The following is a 19,821-nucleotide window of genomic DNA, read 5'->3' as shown; positions in this document are numbered from 1 at the left end:
ATTTAACTTGAAAGGCATGTTCTCCTGCATTTCCCATTTTGAAGCGTGGCTGAGAAAACCAAATATTTGTATTCTATAGACAGTAAAAATTATGGATGACAAAAAAGAAAAAAAAAAGACACTAATTACAGATTTGAGAAATTTGAGTAAATAATTACATGGGATTTTTATCTGAAGGCTTTATAGACGACTGAAGATGCCAGTAATTGAGAGGAAAAAAAACGATGTTAATATTCTTGACTGAAATAGCCTGTTTTTACATCTAAAATATATCTGTGCCTATGGGTGAGCATCAAATTTGTTTCACCCTAGAATCTTGGATCCCAGGGGAAGAAGGTCTGTAGGTTTTCATTTTAAGAATTCAAAATTTCATCATAAATCTTAGTTTTTCTTTTTTTTTATTCAAGTCTGAGTGGAAAATCAAACTCATAATAGTGAAACATTCACTCAAAGAGCTGCATCAAATATGTGACTAATCCAACAGGACATCATCAAGCACAAATCCTGACACACACACACACACACACACTAAACATGTTTAAACCCAGAGGTCTGATATGTTAACTGAGAAGATGTAAAAAAAAAACTGGAAAGAAACTCAAATCAGAACTAAACAGGTTTTAAACAACTAGACATTTAACTTCAAAACAGGTTGTTAATCATGGCAGTTTCACTCGCACCAAAAAGAAGGGGGATTACTGAAAAATGAACACAGAAAGAACTTTGGCAAGGACAGACTTTTAGATATCAAAACCAATAATCTTAGTTTTTTTCTTCACCAGCAATCCTTTTGTTGAAGGTCCAGAGTGTACAAAGGTTTTTGTAGTCCATCATCGTTTACAGTTTGAAGTTTGTTTGCTTCTCCTGCATGTAGGAGTCGGGATCAAACGTCCAAAACATTCTGGAACTTTGCTGAGAAAGTACTCCAGGAGGCACTATCAGGCTTTCACTCATTTCTTTTGAGTTTGTGTTCAAACAAGCAAAAATCCGCACATCAAACATTAGCGACAGAAACCAGAGCAGTCTTATTCTTTGAACTCCAGAAACTGCTGCAGTCTTTTTCGGTGCTCTGCAGACATCTGGACAGCGCTGAAATTCAGAAAAAAAAAGATTTAATCAGAGTGTGCAGGAGGATAAATCCATCCATTACTGTATTTTAAAAAAAAATCAAGCACAGCTTACTTTAAATGACTTCCGAAGGTGGTGGTTATCCTGTAAATGGCAGTCTTGAGTGTGGCTCTGAGAGCAAAGCGCAGTGTTTTGTAGGTAAAGTCCTCCATGCTGTTGGCGGAGCGGACCGGCTTACTGGAAGCATGAGGCAGCTTAAAGTGTCGATCCACAGCCTAGAAGTGAAAAAGGCAACAACAAACGTTAGTCTGTGAAACATGTGAAGCTGCAATCTGGCTGCTATGGAAGAAGCTGTTAACCTTTCATTGATATAGTGATATAGTCAGGAAAGTTGGCTTAAAATCTGTAATTAAAGTAATATGAATATCCACACTAATGCAAAGGTACAACCAGCATTGCATGAATTGGAATAGAAAAATTACTGGATCCCACTGAGTATCTAGTAAAAACAATCACATAGCTGGGCTTTAACTACAGGAAGAGACGCTCAGTCTCCTGTAAAACTAAATCTGAGCGTTCATATTGCTGACTTTCAGTTTTCTATGAAAGTCGTCGTTTCTCCACACCAGATGGCTTCCAACATGCGGCGTGGGAAGCATTTAGGAAGGAATTAGTGGCGCCACCGCCGACATTTTAAAAATAATGCAAATTGGGGATCATCACATGTAGGTCATTCATGTGAACCACATGTAATAATTAAAACCATTTACTGTCAGATTAGTGATTTTGATCATAGAAACACTTTATAAACTTGCTCTACGATACTAAAGTTCATGAATATTTACATTTGTTACAAAAATTATGTATTGAGTTACTTCTTACTAATCTTAAACAATTTATTTATTGAAAGCTGTTATCTAATGTGGGATCGATTTTTACATCAAAAATTTTTAATGAATTAACATAAATAATTAATCTGAGTCCAACACCATCATTAAGCTGAATTCAAACTTCCAGTGAACCAAATATGAGGGATGCAACTAAGAAAACCATAACTCCACCATTCAGTGAATTTATCTTGTAATGAGCCACATTAAACCATGTCAACTTACCTCTTGTAAGTGCAGCATGGAGCTGAGAATGCTGGGTAATGTAGTCTGAACAACCCCAAACTGGTCCTCTGTGAAGGAGGCCTGAACCAGGTATGACAGCACTGCAGGGTGGATGCAGGAGAAAACGATGAACATGCTGGACTAACGAGTTCCATCTGATCCAGATGGAAACACGGACATGTCGTCCTACCTTCCAACGCCCAGATGTGAGCCTGGCTGTCGGCGAAGAGGGCCTGACTAGAGGCTTCTGGAAGCTGCAGGACAAAACGTCTGTCAGTGAGAGTTGTCTTCAAGATGCAACACCGACTAATGAGACCCACACGGCTTCGCAGATCAGCTGTGATGGCAATTCAAATTTTCGATTATGATTCTGAAGATTCTCTGAAGACTACAGGTGCATCCCAATAAATTAGATCATCGCTAAAACGCACATTGTTTTAAGTCTTAATTACATTGTGCCGTGTCATTTCTGTCATTAAACGGCTGAGTTTTAAACACCTGCATGGATGAAGCATGGGCAGGTAGCGCAGTTTTAAAACAGTATGGTTTGGAAACTGCAAAGTTTTTCAATAACTGAGTAAAGTCTTTAAACCTAAGTATTCATCAGTACTTACCAGTTAAAAAAAAAGAAATAAATAACATTTTAGCCAACTTTCAACACTGTGTAGTCCACAACGTAGCGTTACAAAGCAGAAAAAAAAACCCAATTGTTTCCGTTTAATGCATTATCATTTTCAGAGAAATTTTACTTTAGTTTTTAAAATAAACACTTCCAAATACAAAATACTATTCTTTTAAGGGTAAATATGCTTTTTGATGAAATTCTAATTTATTAAGATGTAACTGTATGGAAATATATCCCATTCTGCCAAGCATAATTTTGGGTTCTTTGGTTCAAAATATGACAAACTGCATATTTTAAATCATTTGAATATTTTATGAACATTGTATCTTAGCAGCGCAAAAGTCTCTAGAGAATCCAAGTGCATAAGCCGTCTTAGTCGGGTTTCTTCTAAATGATCACAGCTTTAAAATCAAGAGCTGTTAGTTGGACACATGTCTATGGGCCACATTACATGCTGCAGTAATTAGAGGAAGAAGCATAAATCTCAGGAGACAAAGTACCACCAATTGTGCGATGCTGACAGATATCTGGCGCCACAAAAAGTCCCGGCGTGATTAGAAAAGCAAAGTTTCGTCAATAATTGATAAGCACAAATAACACAGGTTTCATCGTCAAGCAAGAGTTTCAAAGCACACGTTACATGACTCCTTAATCCAAGCTTTCAAGGTAATTAGCCAGGCTGAGTGTAACAGCTAGATGGAAAAGAGCTACATTAGTAATGCCGGCAAGATTAGGCCCAGAACCAGAAGGTAGATTAGTGATTTGTTAGAGACAGATGAAGATCTGTGATGCCAGATAAGAGCATGCAGCCGCCCCTCGGTGTTCATGCACATGCTTCACACGTCCTTACCTTGTTAAACAAATACATTATCAGCACCCGCTTTGCCAAGAAATTTTTAACCTGGGAGAAACAATTAAGTGCAGAAATGTTTTGATTTCAAACAGAAAAAGAGCTTAAATCAAGTGATCACACTCAACTAAGACCATTTTTTAACGTGAAGGAATATTCCCAGTGAAAATAAAAACCAAACATGATTTTCAAACCCCGTTACTGACAAGGTGGTGTTTGTATATTTGGTGTCAACACTTTTACTAATTCAGAAAACCTTGAATAAAAAATAATTTAAAAATTCAGAAAAAGCTCATGAAATCATTTTATAGTTATGATCTCTGTAAAGAATTTGAGTGAAGAAAGCCTTAAATTTGAAGTGCAGAGCTGGACAGACTCATACAATGCCTTGTTAAAGTATTCACAACCTTTGATTAAAACGACAACGTGTTTCAAATGGGATCTTATGTAAAAGGCACTATAAAAAAAGTTATGATAACAATAATTTAAAAAAAGTGATTCATCCCAATAACCACCCTGCTAGAAATACAACAGAACATATCTCACTTTAATGAAAGAGCAAATGCAACAATGTGATTTCAGTGAAGTTTAATCCAAATCTAAGTTGTTCTTTTATATTCTCTAAAAGATATTTCAAGAATATTTTAAGCAAAAACAACATATTCAAAATTAAGTAAATTTTCAGCAAACATTGTTTTTTATTTAGGAATATTAATGGTCAATCAGGTTATTGAAGTTAATAATTACGTATTGTCTGATTAAGTGTTGCTTATGTTCATTTTTGGTGGTTTTAACTGATGTGACATTGGAAGCACTTTTCTCCTTTAATTCATGTGATACTTTGTGTTGGTCTAACACATAAAAATGTGATAAAATACATTGAAATGTGTGGTTTTAAACAACAAAATACCAAATTATGAGGTGAATATTTTTGAAAGGCACTGTAACAAGCTTATAACTGAGACATTTCAGTACCTGTTCTTTTCTGTTTTGAAGGAACTGGGCCAGAAAACTTGGTTTGGCGGGTTCCTGTTTGGGACTGGGAACCGAGGCTGGAGAGCGTGGTGGGCTGCTGCTGACCTGCGACTCTGGAAGGACAATATTCTCATTACTTACCACCATACAGTACAAAATAGGCAAACATCAGAAGTAAATAAGTAATGGCCTTGCTGCTAAACATTAAGAGATTAAAAGGTAGAGTGTGGCCTTTGTTCAACCCTCCTCTAACCTGCGGAGGTGGACCAGAGTTTGGGCGCCCGCCTCATGATGTGCGGGCTCTGCACCGAGCCGTGCCACGGCGAGCACTGATCCACCGGACCGGTGAGCCGCCGCAAGGTGGGAGAGGAAAAGGGGCTGTCCAGGTCGGGCGTGAACGGTGCCGTCAGAGGGCTGTGTGGACCTCCGGCAAAAGAGCGGGCGAAAACCGAAGCGGGAGTCTTGGTTAGGAAAGTTGGTCTTGTACTCATCAGGTCTTCTGTACCAGAGTAACCTTTAAGGTAAAGAAAAAAAATGATCAAACTTTAGTGATCTGAAAGGCTTCACCTTTATCAAACGCTTGTAAGCAACTTACATGATGTGTCAGATGAAGTCTTCCTTTCACTGCCACTGGACAGAGATTTGGCCCTCCCGTTGGTTGCTACGGTTTCATGATAAGCCACAAGTCTCTGCGTCAGATCGGCCAGCAGAGCCAGACACTCTCTACTGACAGCGTTCCAGTTATAAGGATGTCCGCCTAGAAAAGACGGGGAAAAAAAATACTGCTGAAAGCCAAACTGGATATCAATATGTACTTAAATAAAAGAACGAAATATCACAAAGAATTATGCTGCGTGTGGAAAACATGGCAGACCTGGCTGGCTGAGACTGAAGACTTCACCGCGTCTGGATGGAGAATGTTTGGACAGCAGAGCCAAGTCCTGCAGGGCTAGGAACTGACATTTAGAAGAAGACGGGAGTCAGAAAAATATGACTGCGCAACAACCTGCGAGTCAATTTTTATACCTTCAAGATCATTGGTTGTTGGTCGGTGAGAACTCTGGGAAGACACTGGTGGGAATCTTCAGTAAAAGTTGGTTGCACAGGAAAACTGTACACCTGCAAAATACACACAAATATATACACATTATCCATAATGTTTCCACAGGTCTGCCAGTGGCTTGCAAAATATCGATACCACTTAAATTATTCAGCATTGGCACTTTACAAGCACAAACTTTCCTCTGATTTACTGATATTTATTTTTTACAAATAACTGAAATGTGTGGCGTGCATTTGTATTTTGCAGAAAGGCAGCGAGCCAAGACAACTGGGTCAAAGCCGAGTCTACTAAAAAGTAAAACTATGTCACACAGTGCCACGTAATACTCAGAACAAACCATTGCAAATAAATATAAAGTCACTTCTACTGGGTCCGACTTGGAAAAAAGCATTTCAATCAGTTCACATACCTCTGTGACAAAGATCCTAAAGAGCAGCAATGTGGTGTACCAGGTGAAGAGGAGGAAGGTGGCGCTGATCCAGAGGTGGTAGAGGAGGGACAGGTCCACAAATCCAGTTATGCTGTCCAGACGATGGACAGAGCTGGAGGAGGAAGAGGAGATTCAAACACAACGATGCTTATCCAACTCCTCACAATGCTCTGAAGGCCCAAAACATTTATGGAACGTATGTATAAAACACAAACCTGTCCAAATGAAGATTCAGAGTTTTGCAGATCCATGTTTTTGGGATATAACCTGAATAAAACATTTTATATAAAAATGTGCAGAAAAAAAAAACAAAAAAAAAAACAACTGATAACAATTGCGATAAGCTGCAATGAATAACAACACAAAACTAAACTCTATAGTTAAGATGACTTTTTAACAATTCTTTAACAAACAAGTCACTCACCCAGAAAGAAATAAGCGACAGTGAAGTTCCTGATAGAGTAAAATGCTTGAATGGCGCTGCACTTCAGCACTAAGGGCAGAGCCCCTTTGAAGTGGAGATATTTGTATTGCTGAGGAAACAGTAACAGGTGGACTCTTAGTTTAAAAGTAGAAATCAGTTTAGCTTGGGATTAATGTTGGCTATTTGAGGTAAGTCTATCAGTCAGGTAAGATGTTTACACCCATCATAATCTTTAATCTTTCCTCTTTCCTTCCTGTCAATGCATGTAAAGCATTTTGCAACAAACAAGTTAAACAAGTTTTGTAAACAAGAACTTTGTGCATAAATCTAAATTAAATACGGAGCTTTTCTCTTGCTAAAAAAAGTTCTGCCTCTTCTGCCAAGAAGAAAAATATCTTCAACTCCAGTAACCTGTTGGAGTTGGAAACAATCCACAACATAAAAAAAGAAAAAAAAAATAACTTGGTTGTTTATTACTCCATCATTCTTTATTTTAAGCAAAAAGCTTCATATAAATCATTAAAGGCATGAAATAAGATCAGAGTCATGTTAATGATGAGTGTATGAAAACCGAACAGCATCTGGCTCGTGTCCCCTACCTGAACGGCATTGAAGGAGACATAATTTATATTATGGATAACTCCCCGGAGGCTGTGGGAGAAGCCGACAAATGCTCCTGCCAGCAAAAAGACCAGGTGGTACTCATTGAGCCCCATCTGAGGAACACTGCAGAGCATGAGAAGACACCAAAGCAATTAAAGTTGGATAAAAGTACTGAAAACTAAAACTGAATTTGGCCTGGCATCGACTTACCCATCGCTACTTTTACACGGGCAGCCGAGTGTCTCATATCTGCTACCAACAGTGACCGCACAACACCAACCTACAATCACTCCCATCAGGCAGTGGGCAAAGGAGTTGATAACCTGGCGAGGGTGAAGCAGCTGACCCAGCAGTGCGATTTTAGAGCAGGCAATAGTTGGGATAACTAAAGATACAGAGAAATACATGATATGTGAACAACTGGACAGAATCCACTGGGAAAAAACTGAAAATAATGAACTGATAATTATTTTAACATCCCAGTTCTTTGATTGCACTTAAATGATCCAGTAACAGAAAAAAAAAGATAGAAATGGCAAAAACAATGTTTTTACTGTGTTTTTTCAGTCAAAGCATTAAATAACCAAAGATAAAAATGCCATGTAAAATGCAAAGAAGTTCTTTATTTTCTCTTAAAGCCAAGCTTCAAGAAGCCTCAGTCCCAAATACCAAGAAAATCTTACTGCTCTCTGCCACTCACCTGTATAGTACTCTAAATTCAAGAACCCAACCATGATGACCACTCCACCAAGCAGGATGAAGGAGAAAATCAAACAGGAACTCATCAGCAGAGACAGGCATTCTGGTATCACAAGAAAAAAGGTTTTTGATGTTGTTGTTGTTTAAAGCACACTTTCAACTGGGTCAGATAAACAGGTCAAAGAGCACAACCAACATGGCGACTGACCTGAAATAGTCTGAATGGGGTGCAGAAAACTGAACTTGCTGAGAAACACAAAAACTGCCGTGGTGGGCGGCAACAACAGGACAGACCAGGCAATGCTGGCAGCAGCTCTCCACCAAATAACCTGAACAGAGAAGGCAGTAGTATTACACCAACTAAAGAAAAACATTTCTGCTACAAAACGTAGCTGATAATTTCCTCAAGCATTTGTAAGCAAGATACATACTAGCTTGCCATATTTATTCTCTAAATAACATCCCTGCTGCTAGGTTTGTTCCACTTCTTGTAAATATTCTGTTGTTTTTTTATGTACAACAATGCACATACATTTTGTCTATTTTTATGGCATTTTCAAGAACTCCACAGTGTTTTTCCTGTGCTGTAAATTTACCCTCACTTTATATTATGTTATTCTTAGTTCTGTTTCTAATATTTTTATTTTTGTGTAAATCTGAATGTTTCGACTCGTCACTTTGCTGCTGGTCAACCTGAATTTCCACATTGAAAAACAATGATTTGTTTGTTTTTTTTTTAATTATAAATCAACCTACCACCCATTACTGAATGGGAAAATCTGCAATGCAGGAGCGCATTTTGTGACAAATTTACCCAGCTTCTCAATTTGTTTTCAAATGCTCTACTAACTACAAAAGTGCTGTTTAAAGTCTACATTTAGAGGAACCCCGCTGATTGTATGCTGTACAGATAAGCATCATCAAAAACTAACAACCTACACAGCACGCCGGTTTTTCTTGTACCTTCTGAAAACCATCTAGAAAAGCTCCAACTCACGAAATTAGATCGTTTTATTTTGTGACTGACATTTTACGTTTACCAAACCGAGAAAGGCACTAGTAAACATACAAGTCTTTGCTAATGGAAATATTCGTACAAAATATCAATGCTAATATTACATTCTCAAACTTTTTGTCTCCCAACTCTTGGATCTTTATACATAGTTTGTAACGTATTTCTCCTGCATTTTATTTATTTGCTTTACATAAATTAACTCAAAATTAAATTAAAAACAGTAAGTTATAAAACTGAACTCAAGGAAGCTAGCATAAACAAATGGGGTAGAGGTTAGCCTTTTAGCTTAGCGATCCAGTTTTGTAGTTCTATAAGTGAATTGTTATTCAAAAGAACTCACCTTGCGGATAAACCAGCAGCTTGTTTCCGAAGGAAACATGATGCTTGTTTGAAAATTACTCCACTCTGCGATAAAGTTGTCTTCAGCTCTCGGGCTGTCAAATAATCTTAGCCTCCGGTATCCACTTCATCTACATCGCGCCACATGCATTCAAGACACCTCTGAAGGACCCCGATTAAAAGTTGCCCGTTCTACTGCCTGTTAAACGCAACTGCTTTATTTTAAATATATTTTTCTACATAAATGCAGTGCTGAGTTGGTAACACGTAATGAGACATTTAAATAATTGTTACAATTGTTTTAGTTTTAGTCCACAGAAAACAGTAAAATAACACTAATAAAACTCAACTCAAGGCATCAAGACAAATCAACACGAAAATAATGGCTCAATGGGAATTCCTACAACTTTCTGGGATCAGAATCGTCTGGACAGCTCCGCAAAAAAATTCTCTAATCGTCCCCGGTGCAACTTCAAGACCAGCATATAACATGTAATTGAAATTGTCATTTATTTCAGTAATTATTTTCAAAAAGTTAAAATTGATTTTTAATATAGATTCAATACACGGTTTATTTATGGTAATTTTTATGATCATGGTTTACAGCTCATAAAAATATCCTGGAAAATTAGGATAACAAATAAGACCAATAAAATATTTTAATACAGAAATGCTTTTTACTGTCATGTAATTACCTGCACAATCATGGTAAAAATAACACACTCTACAAGAAGGGAAGGCCACAGAAAACCATTAATAAAGACGTTGGTTCTTCACAGAGTATGTTAGTAGTTAAGTGGAAGAAAAAAATGTGGTAGAGAAAGGTGTGCAAGCAACAGGGATAGCACACATTGGTTTAAAGACCATTTGTGAAAATTCATAATGTGTGGTGCAGCTTGAGTCATTGCTTCCAAAGGCATCCAAATGGGATACAACTATGCAATTCCTTGTGTTAAGCTGCTAGTGAAACAGAGACATTGTCAGAATCACCTTACCTGGACTAATGAGAAAAAAGGTTGAACTGTTGCTCAGCTGCTCCGGTTATCACATCTCACATTTCAATAGCTGCAAGCCCAGTTAGCAAAAATAAACGCTTGAAAAATATCAGTCTGTAGCTAAAGGTCCGAATAACATGTTACTTTCATGTTAACTGAAATAAATACACTTTTAGATGCTTTTCTATGTCAATGAAATGTGCATGTATTAAATTAGAATATGTTCATCATAAATGTTTTTAATGCCATCAATATTCTAAATTAATCAATTTAAAGCTTATTTTGCAGCCTAACAAATTGGCTTCATATTTTATATGTGTATATATATATATATATCTCAGATGGTCTCTGTCTACAAACAATCCCAATGTGTCCACTGGCTTCTCGACAGGTATTATCATATCTACTATTATGGAATTTCATTGTACGGTGTACTAAAAATATTCTATTATTTACACAAAAAGTCAATATATTTCTTTTATAAAAAGAAAGAAAAAACAGCACAGCAACAACTTATATAAAAAAGCCTAAATCATTGTTCACAAAACAAATTTGCTCTTTGAGCCAGCTCGGTTTCAACTGACATGTCATATCTGAGTTTATAGGATTTGCCTCTTGGTTCCAGATATGAATCAAGCATAGTAATTCAGAAATTCTTTGAATCATTCACTTTAGTGTCACTGTTACCATCCTTGAATGAACTGCCAGAACTGAAGTCATTAGGTTTCATTGTGAACAGAACTCTTTCTGCTATAATGAAAGCCATTACCAAAGGAAGATGAATTGTCCTTGTCTCCATCCTGTTTAATCTGCTTGGTCTCAAAAGCATTAGGTGGGAGCTTCTGGTATGAGCTTATGGACATGTCAGTTTGAACGTCTTTGTGGGTGAAGGGTTTCTGAACAATTGCAGGAAGAGCGAGCTGCTCCCTCTGGGTCTTCTTGTCGTCCCACAGCTTCAGCAGACGCCGCTGATTATTTGTCATGTCCTTGAGATTTTGCTGTAATGACTGTACTTGGTCCTCTAAGAGCATCTTGGACGTGGTCACATTGGACAGCTCTGCCGTCAGGTCATCAATGGTCACTCTAAGTTTCCCGGTCTTGTCTATTAAGGATTTGCACTCGCGCTCCTTTTCTTCAAGATCATTGACAATGTCTTTGGTGGTCTTCCCCACAAAGTTGGGGCTTCTCTCCAGTCCGATATCAGTCCGAAGAGCCTTCACTTGCTTTCTAAGCTCTTTGTTGTCCACAGTCAAGATCTTTAGTTTTTGTTTCAGGCCCTCTGTTGAACGCAACCTCGTCTCATTCTGCCTGAGTTTTTCCCTGAGAGCACTTTCCCGTTGTAAAGCATCATCTCTTTCCTTTCGGCAGTTCTCCAAAAGTTTCAGCATCTCAAATTTTGAGGCTTTTTCAGCTCTACCACTTGCAGAAGCCATCCTGCGGAGAGGTTTCCAAATCAACAACGGAGGAAAAATTCTTACTGCATATCTTTAGGGAAAAACGGAGTCCTTTAGTGGGGTGTTAATGAATCCGCAAGCATGTCTGCGACTCAGGTAGGTGACATTCGTCTAAAAGGGTTATCAGTTAGACAAGTAGGCTCCAGTGTAACTCAAAGCTGAGGCTAGAATGACCATTAATTATGGTGCCACCATCCCTTTGACACCGTGTCAAGTGACCCAATTTTTTTCCTATTTTGTTAATTAATCTAAAATTGTCAGCCCTTGTTAATCAGTGCAAACAATGGGCAAAGTCTTAATGACAATCTCCTCCCTGTAACAGAACTATGCTGTGTGCCTGGATGTGGTCCATTGCAGGGCTCAAGAGTTTCCACCGCAGGTCATTCAAACTGTCACACTAGATTTTATCGGTTTAGCCCTCCATGCAACAGCTAAGATGGATGAGTCCGATGCTGGATGGCGACTAAAGCCCAGCGTTCGCTTTTAAAGTCAGACATGTTCTTGTAAATGTCGAATCTATACCTATTGGTTACAATCTCACCTTTAAATATTTAAAATGTCCAACTGTGGAAGTGGACAGGCAACTTCTAACACTGGTAGAAGGGTCACGTTGCTACCCGATGACAGCTGGGGTGACTTAAGGTTCTCAAGTCTAAAATCCTTAAAGTCCACCAAAAGGGCAAAGAGTTCAAGTAATTGCAAATGTTGACATTTTAATGAGACTCTTCAGTTGTTCTTCAGTTCCTTGAAAAATAACATTGAACCTTTATACATTTTGTCACATTACACATAACCCTCAATAGATTTTAAGTATCCATACAAAGTAGAGCATATTCTGAAGTAGGAAGGTAAAATGAAATGACACTGGTTTACATGACCCTTTACATGAGATCAAGTCATTCCCATTCACACACTGATGATGGCAAGCAACTGTACTGTAGCCACTGCCTTCCTGGGGAAGTCTGATAGAAGCGAGGCTGCTATATCATGCCATCGGCCCCTCTGACCGCCACCAACAGAGAAGGTAGATGAAGTGTTTTGCCCAAGGACACAATGACAAAGGCAGTGGTAGGAGTTTCATGGCAAACTTCTACCACCATTGCCAGGCAATCCAACATCTGTCAAATTGAATGTTCAGTGAATGTAGACAGCAATTTCCATATGGCCATTTGAATGAGTCAAGATTTTTAATATGCTTCAATCATTTTAATCGTATCACTGGTTGTTTGTTTATCGTTGTTGCCTGACTGGAAGGTGGATTGAATTCTTAAGTTTTCAGTAACCGCCATCAGGTTTTCCTCTAGAATTGCCCTGTATGCAGTGCGACAATAACCCCACACTGTGATACTGCAAGAACGTTTTTTCCCAACTGCAAAAACCTGAGTAAAGTATTCATTGAGATTAAACCAAGCAAATCTTGCACTTTGTGTCTTATTAAATCAGAAACACACAGTGCTGTGAAATATCTTTTTTTTTTCATGGCGAGGCTGCCATGAACCAGCGCCACTGGGCCCTCTGACCACCACCAGATGGCAAGGCGGGTGAAGTGTCTTGCCCAACGATGGGCATGAAAAGATGCAAGTGGAGTGGGGATTGCCGATTGCGGGGCGAACTCCTACACTCAAATCACAAAAGTTTTTGCCTCTACATTAACTTTGAACACACAAATTAACATGGATTTTAAATAGATTTTACTATAATTTGCCATAATGACAACAAATTATTTATAGAATATTTACAAACATTACTTTGACATCTTGCCAGGCTTTGGCAATAGTTAAGGGCACTTGATATTAAGAAAATACAACACCTTTACCTTCAGAGGGTATGTATGAAACAACTATAAAAATTATAAAAAGAAATAGATCAATGAAATACCACTGATCCTGCAATCACCAACCTTTTTTTTTTTTTACATTTTAACATTAGTGCTGTAAAGTGGAAACGACATCACCACCACAATAACATTGTGTGTGCTGTGTAATACTACACCCCAATTAACTTAAGTAAGTTTAGAAGCCATCCCATTAGAAGTAACATACTGGAGAACAGTTTTCATTTTCAGAGGTCATGACGCTGCACCGAAGTTACAAGTCGGCCTTTAAGGCCTTAATCCGGAAGGGCCAGTGAAATCCAGTCCACCCATGACTTCATCAACGCAGGAACTTGAGTCTCTCTAATAATGCAACTGGAGAACCTGTAATTTAAAAATACAGAATAACGCACACTTTAGGGAAGACAAAAGTTTGTGGTCTGGTTTTTGACTCAAGTAGATCAAAAAGAGACACTTGATCCTTTACTCAAATAAAGAATAGGCGGTATTAATATAGGCCTGCAGTTGATAACAAAAAAGAAATTGTGACATCAATGTTAAAGCAAACATACTTAAGAAATAAGCCTGTTTAGCTCTGTTGTTTACCTTCACCCAGTGAATGTAGGTCCTTCATGACGATGTTCCATTGGTGATCTTTGCTGCAGGGGGACTGACATGTCCTGGGCCGAGCTTTGGTTCGCTGAAGAAGTACATCTGTAGACAAAGGCAAGACAAGTTTATTACACACAAAATAACTTACAGAGCTGTATGTGAAAACAAAGGAAAGGTGTGAAGCAATCAGACATTAAAAACAAGAACAATTTAAATAAAAAACATTAAAGAATAATTTAAAAAGAAAAAAAACATCAAAATTATAGTATAAACCACAAAAATAAGAAATGTTAAAAACAAACTGATGAGGTATTCTTCAACGGGAAATATATGCTGAACAAGAAGGTTGTTAATCCTTTTTCACATGAGTCAACAGTTTCTAGACACCTCAAGTTTTCAGAGAAAAACTAAATGCTGCCTTTTCTTGTTCAGCTTGGGTCCTGGTAGCACAGAGAATAAAACTGACCCGAAAATTACCTCATTAGGAAGCTCACATGTGATTCGTGTTCTCTTAGATTTTTAATTACCATATGACAAAGTCTGTCAAATAAATTCTGAACCATTTTAACATAGCACAGTACCAGGCATCACCTTTAGAACAATGTGATTGACTGTGTCAAACACAGCACTGAATACAGTGATACAAACAAAGAAGTTTCAGATGCCTCACAGAAAAAAAGAGAAAATTTCTCACTACTACCCTTTCTAGATTCTTAGGTCAAAAATGTTAGATACTAGACCTTATAAGAAGGCATCCAGATTGGGTTTCTTCACAAAGTCTGATCTCTGCAATTAACTGTTGAAAGCTCAATGCTAAAATATGTCAAGAAAAACAACTGAATCCATTAGCTAAAACCACAATCAATGTCAGACTATAATTTAGGTGAGAGGAAAATATGAACTAATAGAGAAGAGAATGCAAGAGTTTTACAACCCATTTATCTTACTACCTCTTCAGACATAGGGTTACTGTACTTTGTAGAGCAATTACATAGATGTTACAAGACATTGGATATGGCTGCAGACCTGACAGTATTCACATTAAGAAGTCATCAAACAGCCCATTGTCCCAGCAGTTAGCAAGGATGGTCAAAGTTTCCATTGACAAGAGGAGAACAACCTGACACTCTCAGGTACATTTGTTTCCCAGAAACACACAGGTAGGAGCTGTGCAAATATGGCACGGCTTTGTATGTGACTGACACAACAAGCAGGGTCAAAGCTTGGTTATGCTGAGATCACTGAGAACAATTGAGACTCAGGCAATCATTGTTACCTACACCAATGCGGACTGGTTATAAAGAATCAACTAAATTAGAAATGCTCTGAAGGCAGAGAGCCAGATCAAGATAATAAACCTTAGACCATATTTGTTTGCTCACATATCCAGCATCGGAAGCCAGCATTATTACCTTACAGCCTACAGCCAGCAGCCCATTCAGCAGCACAATGCCTGCTACTGTGGCTATGATGACTTTGGGGTGGTCGTCTCTGAGTGCAGGCCAGAAAGTCATCACCAGTACTGAGCTGGACAGGCAGAGCGCCACTACGATGGAGAGCCACCTCAGCCACTCAACGTGTGGAATCCACAGGACCTGTTATTGGAACAATCTGTGTCAGAGTTATGACATACAGAAATAGATTTCCTCAAAAGCTGTCATGGCATCACTGAAAAGTATTAATCTTTTAATTACTACCAGTTTATTGTTAACAATACAGTTTCTAAATAGTCAACCCTAACCTTCTCATTCCTTCTGCATTCTGTTTAAAACATATGCAGCTACAGTGCCTTGTAAAAATATCCACACCGCTTCAAAGCAACGGTTTATGTAAAAGCAAGGAGTGATATGGGCTGATCAGATAAGAAAAACCTTTTCAAACCATCAGGAAGGTTTATCTGTATTCAATTGATTTGAGCATGTTGATGTGTTAAAATGGCCAAGCCAGCAAAACAGATCAAAATCCAAGAACGAAGCTGTCGCTGAAAATAGAAAAACAATTCTTAAAACTTTGTGTAAATTTACCCTTGAGGTTTATTGTTGAAATGTGACATGAAGCTTGAGAAAACTTTTGCAAAGCATTGCATAGACAATAATATATATTTTTTAATAATATGATGCAGGCTCAATTTGTTGCAGAACAATGTCAATAGCATAACTAACATATTTATAGGACTTACCACAGCTGGAATGTAAACTGCCAGTGAATATCCGTAGACACAGACAATCTCCATAAACGAGTATGACACCAGGTTCAAGATTTTATTGCTCCTCCAGAGCAGCAAACCCCAGAGTCCAAGGGGCACAAGCCACGCATAGCTGAAGATGGCTGTGGCAGCTATGCTCACTGGAAAACACATACAGTGCAAGAGGTTAGCTGGACGTTTATCAAGCATGTTTAGCATCACTCGAACTGAACTCACCTTTTCCAAACTCTGCGGTATATTTATAGTTTGAGTTGCCAAAGTATCGCAAGAAAGTAGATAGGTTTCCACTGATAGCAATGGCAAACACAAGGGTAGTACAAATCCAGAATGGTCCTACAAACATATTTATATTTAGAGCATCATTATTTACAACTTCAATGTTTTGTGAATAGAAAAAAGGAAATAAATCAGCCTACCACCACAAATAATCGGTGACAACAACTGTGCAAACTAAGTCAGAACTAACCATAAAGATCTGGGTTTTTACGAAGGTGAACTTGAATGAAGTTTTTTCCAGGCCACGGCACCAGTGAGCCAAGGATCCTCTCCTTTACCTAAAAAAAGAGTTAAAAACACATCAGATTTCAACCAGGTTTGAGACACATTTGCTCTGAAGCAATTAATCTGATGATATAAACTGAGACAGGGAAGAAACAAAATGACTTACATGATGGGTTTCAATGTCAAAGAATTTCTGGTAGTATTCAAATGTCCAGAAAGGAGCATTTTTCTTTTGCCCAGACAGAAGCTTGAATAAAAAAAACACAAGACAGTTATCATCTAAATATATGATTTATACACATTTCAAGAAGCAAATAATTTTCCAATAACAGGGTCATGGTCTGACTTCTTCTCTGTCCTCATTGATGAGTGGTTCTTCATCACCAACATCTTGAGCAAAACCAACAGCACTTCTTTGTTTCTTGGATTTTAAATCCTCATCGTCAATGCTAATGGTGACTGCATCTCTGTTAGATTCCAGAAGAGTCCCAGCTTCATCAAATTCTGTTGGAAGGGACAGATGTTAGGCATCTCGATCAACATGTTTGTTCCTTCAGGAAAGGTGTGTACCTACTAAAGCTTGCTCATTTTGCAGCTCATCATTCATTCATGAAAATCAATACATACATTAACATACAAAATGTCATGACAAAATGACGCTATGGGCTGATAAATTGATGTATTATAGTTTTTGAGTTATAATTAAATATTGCACATGTATTCTACAAAATAACGTGGTGTGTGGTTTTATCTCAGGTAAAGTTAGATTGAATTAATATATCAATGCAGGCCACACTTTTGTGATTTTTGTAAAGAAATATCCTTCCACTTCAAAATTAAGCACTGTTTTTTTTGCTGCTCAGTCACACACTTCCTACAAAAATACACTAGTTTATGAGAAAAATCGTGGGTAGCTCTTTAATCTTTATTTATTTTGACAAAAATTCTTATGAATTTAGCTATCAAATCTATGTAAAAGTAGACACCTACTTACTAATGTGTTATATCTATACGACATTAAACTTTGAGAGACAGAGTTCAGGGAGAACGTTCACCTTGAAATTGAAATGGATCATTTTTCGACGCCATTCCCTTTTCAGTAGAAATGTTTGTTCTTTGAGAATCTGCTGGCAGGCTGGCAAAGAGGCAACCAATTAATCCTAAAAGCTGTGGATGAAAAAAAAGAACACGGCTGTTGACGTTTTACATCTGTTGACTCCAGGTTAAAAGCATTTTTAAAACTATAGATACAAAATAACTTAGGAAGCTAGCTTACTTAGGAACCAACTTCGACTGGAAAACTTCAATATAACAGTAAAATAAATAAATAAACTCCTATTACTATTGTAACTGTGAAATACAGTATAAAGGTGTCGACTTTCTTAAACCCATGCTTACCAAATTCTGCGAAAAAATTCGTAAAAATTATGTCATCTTTATTAGCTAGGGAAACCCGAAGCAGGATATGCCAACGAGGTAAACATGACTCGTTCCTGTTGTGAGATATTTTCAAAATAAGAGTTTAGATACATTAATTTGGCTATATATTTAGCGGACATGGTGAAATAAAAGTTATCATAACTGTAAAGTATTTTATTATAAAAGAATAATGTAAACTGAGATGTGTTTTTGGCATATATCCAGATCTACAAAAGGACTGCTATTAGTTGACTCTTACTGTGAAGTTTGAAAGAAACGGCTGGTACGTTGTAATGTAGGTCACAGAGTCCGCCATATTGTGGGTGGCAAGTAGCCTTGGAAAACGACACAAATTTTACTGGAAAAGTAATTTCCAGAATAAAACTATACAATGTACATCAAATTGATTTATATATATTATATATTTAATTGAAATCTTAGTACTAATGTTGGTTATCGTTTAGAAAAAGTAAACAACACCTGCAAATGACAATCAGATGTTTTCATCCGTCAGTTAAAATTGACCAACTATTACCTCTGAAAATACCAAACCAACATTTATCTTAGTTAATATGTTTTTGATATTGCAACTAAATACTATAGTTCAACAGTTTTTCTTTTACAGACATATGATCTTTAAATATTTTTCTTAAGATTTTACTATTTATAATATTTTTGGTTTATTGCCTTTACTGCTGATGTGACATGGTGAAACTCTTCCCCTGCACCTGTGATTGTGGGACATGGCCAAGGTCCTTTAAAAAAAGCTGTGGGTAGACAGCTGAGCAGAAATGTTGGGAATGTGATCATAACATAGGAGTTTTATAAGTTATTTGGGGATGATTAATATAGCATGGAGTAAAACTCTAATAAGATCTATAATTTGTCCTTGGTTATTTGAACTCTCTATTGTAAATTTAAGGATTAAACAGCCAGTAAATTAGTTAGGGAACACAGCAATAACTATGGTTACAGAAACTTCAATGACATTGCATAATTAATAACTTATAAAATATTTAAAGGACACAAAGTTAGCTGAGAGAATTGATTTATTTTTTATTTACTTATTTTATTAAGTAAAGGCATTTGAAAGCTAGGATGAGTTAAATTTGACCTCAGTCCGGTTGATGGCGGTAATACACTGAGATTATAAACTGCCAAATATGGGGTTTCATTTGTGTCAAAAATAAGTAGAAGTTGTGTAGATGTTGTTGGTCTATGTCGTTGCTAAGTGTCTTTGGTAGATGTCTATGGTCTTAGTGCTTTATGGATATGTCGACGTTGCATGTAGATGTTGCATATGTCTATGTTGCATATGCATTCACTGCATATGTAGATGTTGCATATGTTATGTCTCTGGCTGCGTCGTGGTTATTACTCACTGTCATCTTGTCAATTCATCTGCAGTAAAGCAGGGAACCACTTGCAGTTATTTTTTTATGTTACTCCCTCCTGTTGTTGGTTCAAGTAGTTGTCTGAATTTCTTTAACTTCTGTGATTGATCATCAACCACCCCCTCCCTCTCTCTCCTCAAACGCTCAGAGGTTCACTTAGGGACTGTCAACAAATGTCCGAACCAAACACTCCTGACAAACATATGTAAATAAATGCCTTGCCT

General features: G+C 37.5%; 3 protein-coding genes across 5 annotated transcripts; all 3 read right to left on the bottom strand.

Moving 5' to 3' along the window:
• Positions 1-379: 379 nt before the first annotated feature.
• Positions 380-9,385, bottom strand: ndc1 (NDC1 transmembrane nucleoporin). Of its 2 annotated transcripts, XM_008434382.3 has the most exons (18): positions 9,205-9,385; positions 8,058-8,178; positions 7,851-7,952; positions 7,361-7,535; positions 7,147-7,273; positions 6,548-6,656; positions 6,339-6,390; positions 6,103-6,235; positions 5,657-5,749; positions 5,505-5,586; positions 5,226-5,387; positions 4,884-5,144; positions 4,631-4,743; positions 3,656-3,706; positions 2,371-2,434; positions 2,181-2,281; positions 1,183-1,343; positions 380-1,089 (listed from the first exon to the last, which is right to left on the bottom strand). In XM_008434382.3, the coding sequence occupies exons 1-18, from the start codon at positions 9,241-9,243 to the stop codon at positions 1,026-1,028; spliced, it is 2,010 nt and encodes a 669-aa protein (XP_008432604.2). In that variant the 5' UTR covers positions 9,244-9,385; the 3' UTR covers positions 380-1,025. The 2 variants fall into 2 exon arrangements, with proteins under 2 accessions (XP_008432604.2, XP_008432605.2); XM_008434383.3 differs by lacking the exon at positions 3,656-3,706.
• A 156-nt stretch (positions 9,386-9,541) lies between these two features.
• Positions 9,542-12,239, bottom strand: LOC103479754 (uncharacterized). Its single transcript, XM_017309787.2, has one exon. The coding sequence runs from the start codon at positions 11,629-11,631 to the stop codon at positions 10,918-10,920; it is 714 nt and encodes a 237-aa protein (XP_017165276.1). The 5' UTR covers positions 11,632-12,239; the 3' UTR covers positions 9,542-10,917.
• Positions 12,240-12,345: 106 nt separating this feature from the next.
• On the bottom strand, positions 12,346-18,298 carry yipf1 (Yip1 domain family, member 1). 2 transcript variants are annotated; one of them, XM_008434386.3, is made up of 10 exons: positions 18,183-18,298; positions 17,840-17,951; positions 17,131-17,288; positions 16,951-17,031; positions 16,750-16,837; positions 16,500-16,616; positions 16,257-16,423; positions 15,490-15,672; positions 14,072-14,179; positions 12,346-13,849 (listed from the first exon to the last, which is right to left on the bottom strand). In XM_008434386.3, exons 2-9 carry the CDS (start codon positions 17,871-17,873, stop codon positions 14,096-14,098), a joined length of 912 nt encoding a protein of 303 aa, XP_008432608.1. In that variant the 5' UTR covers positions 17,874-17,951; positions 18,183-18,298; the 3' UTR covers positions 12,346-13,849; positions 14,072-14,095. The 2 variants fall into 2 exon arrangements, with proteins under 2 accessions (XP_008432608.1, XP_008432609.1); XM_008434387.3 differs by lacking the exon at positions 18,183-18,298 and adding an exon at positions 18,061-18,176.
• Between the last annotated feature and the right edge of the window lie 1,523 nt (positions 18,299-19,821).

This window comes from Poecilia reticulata, chromosome 17, assembly GCF_904066995.2.
Source record: "Poecilia reticulata chromosome 17, P_reticulata-male-v2, whole genome shotgun sequence".
In the NCBI taxonomy this organism is placed as follows: Eukaryota; Metazoa; Chordata; class Actinopteri; order Cyprinodontiformes; family Poeciliidae; genus Poecilia; species Poecilia reticulata.
This window is presented reverse-complemented; position numbering and strand designations above follow the sequence as displayed.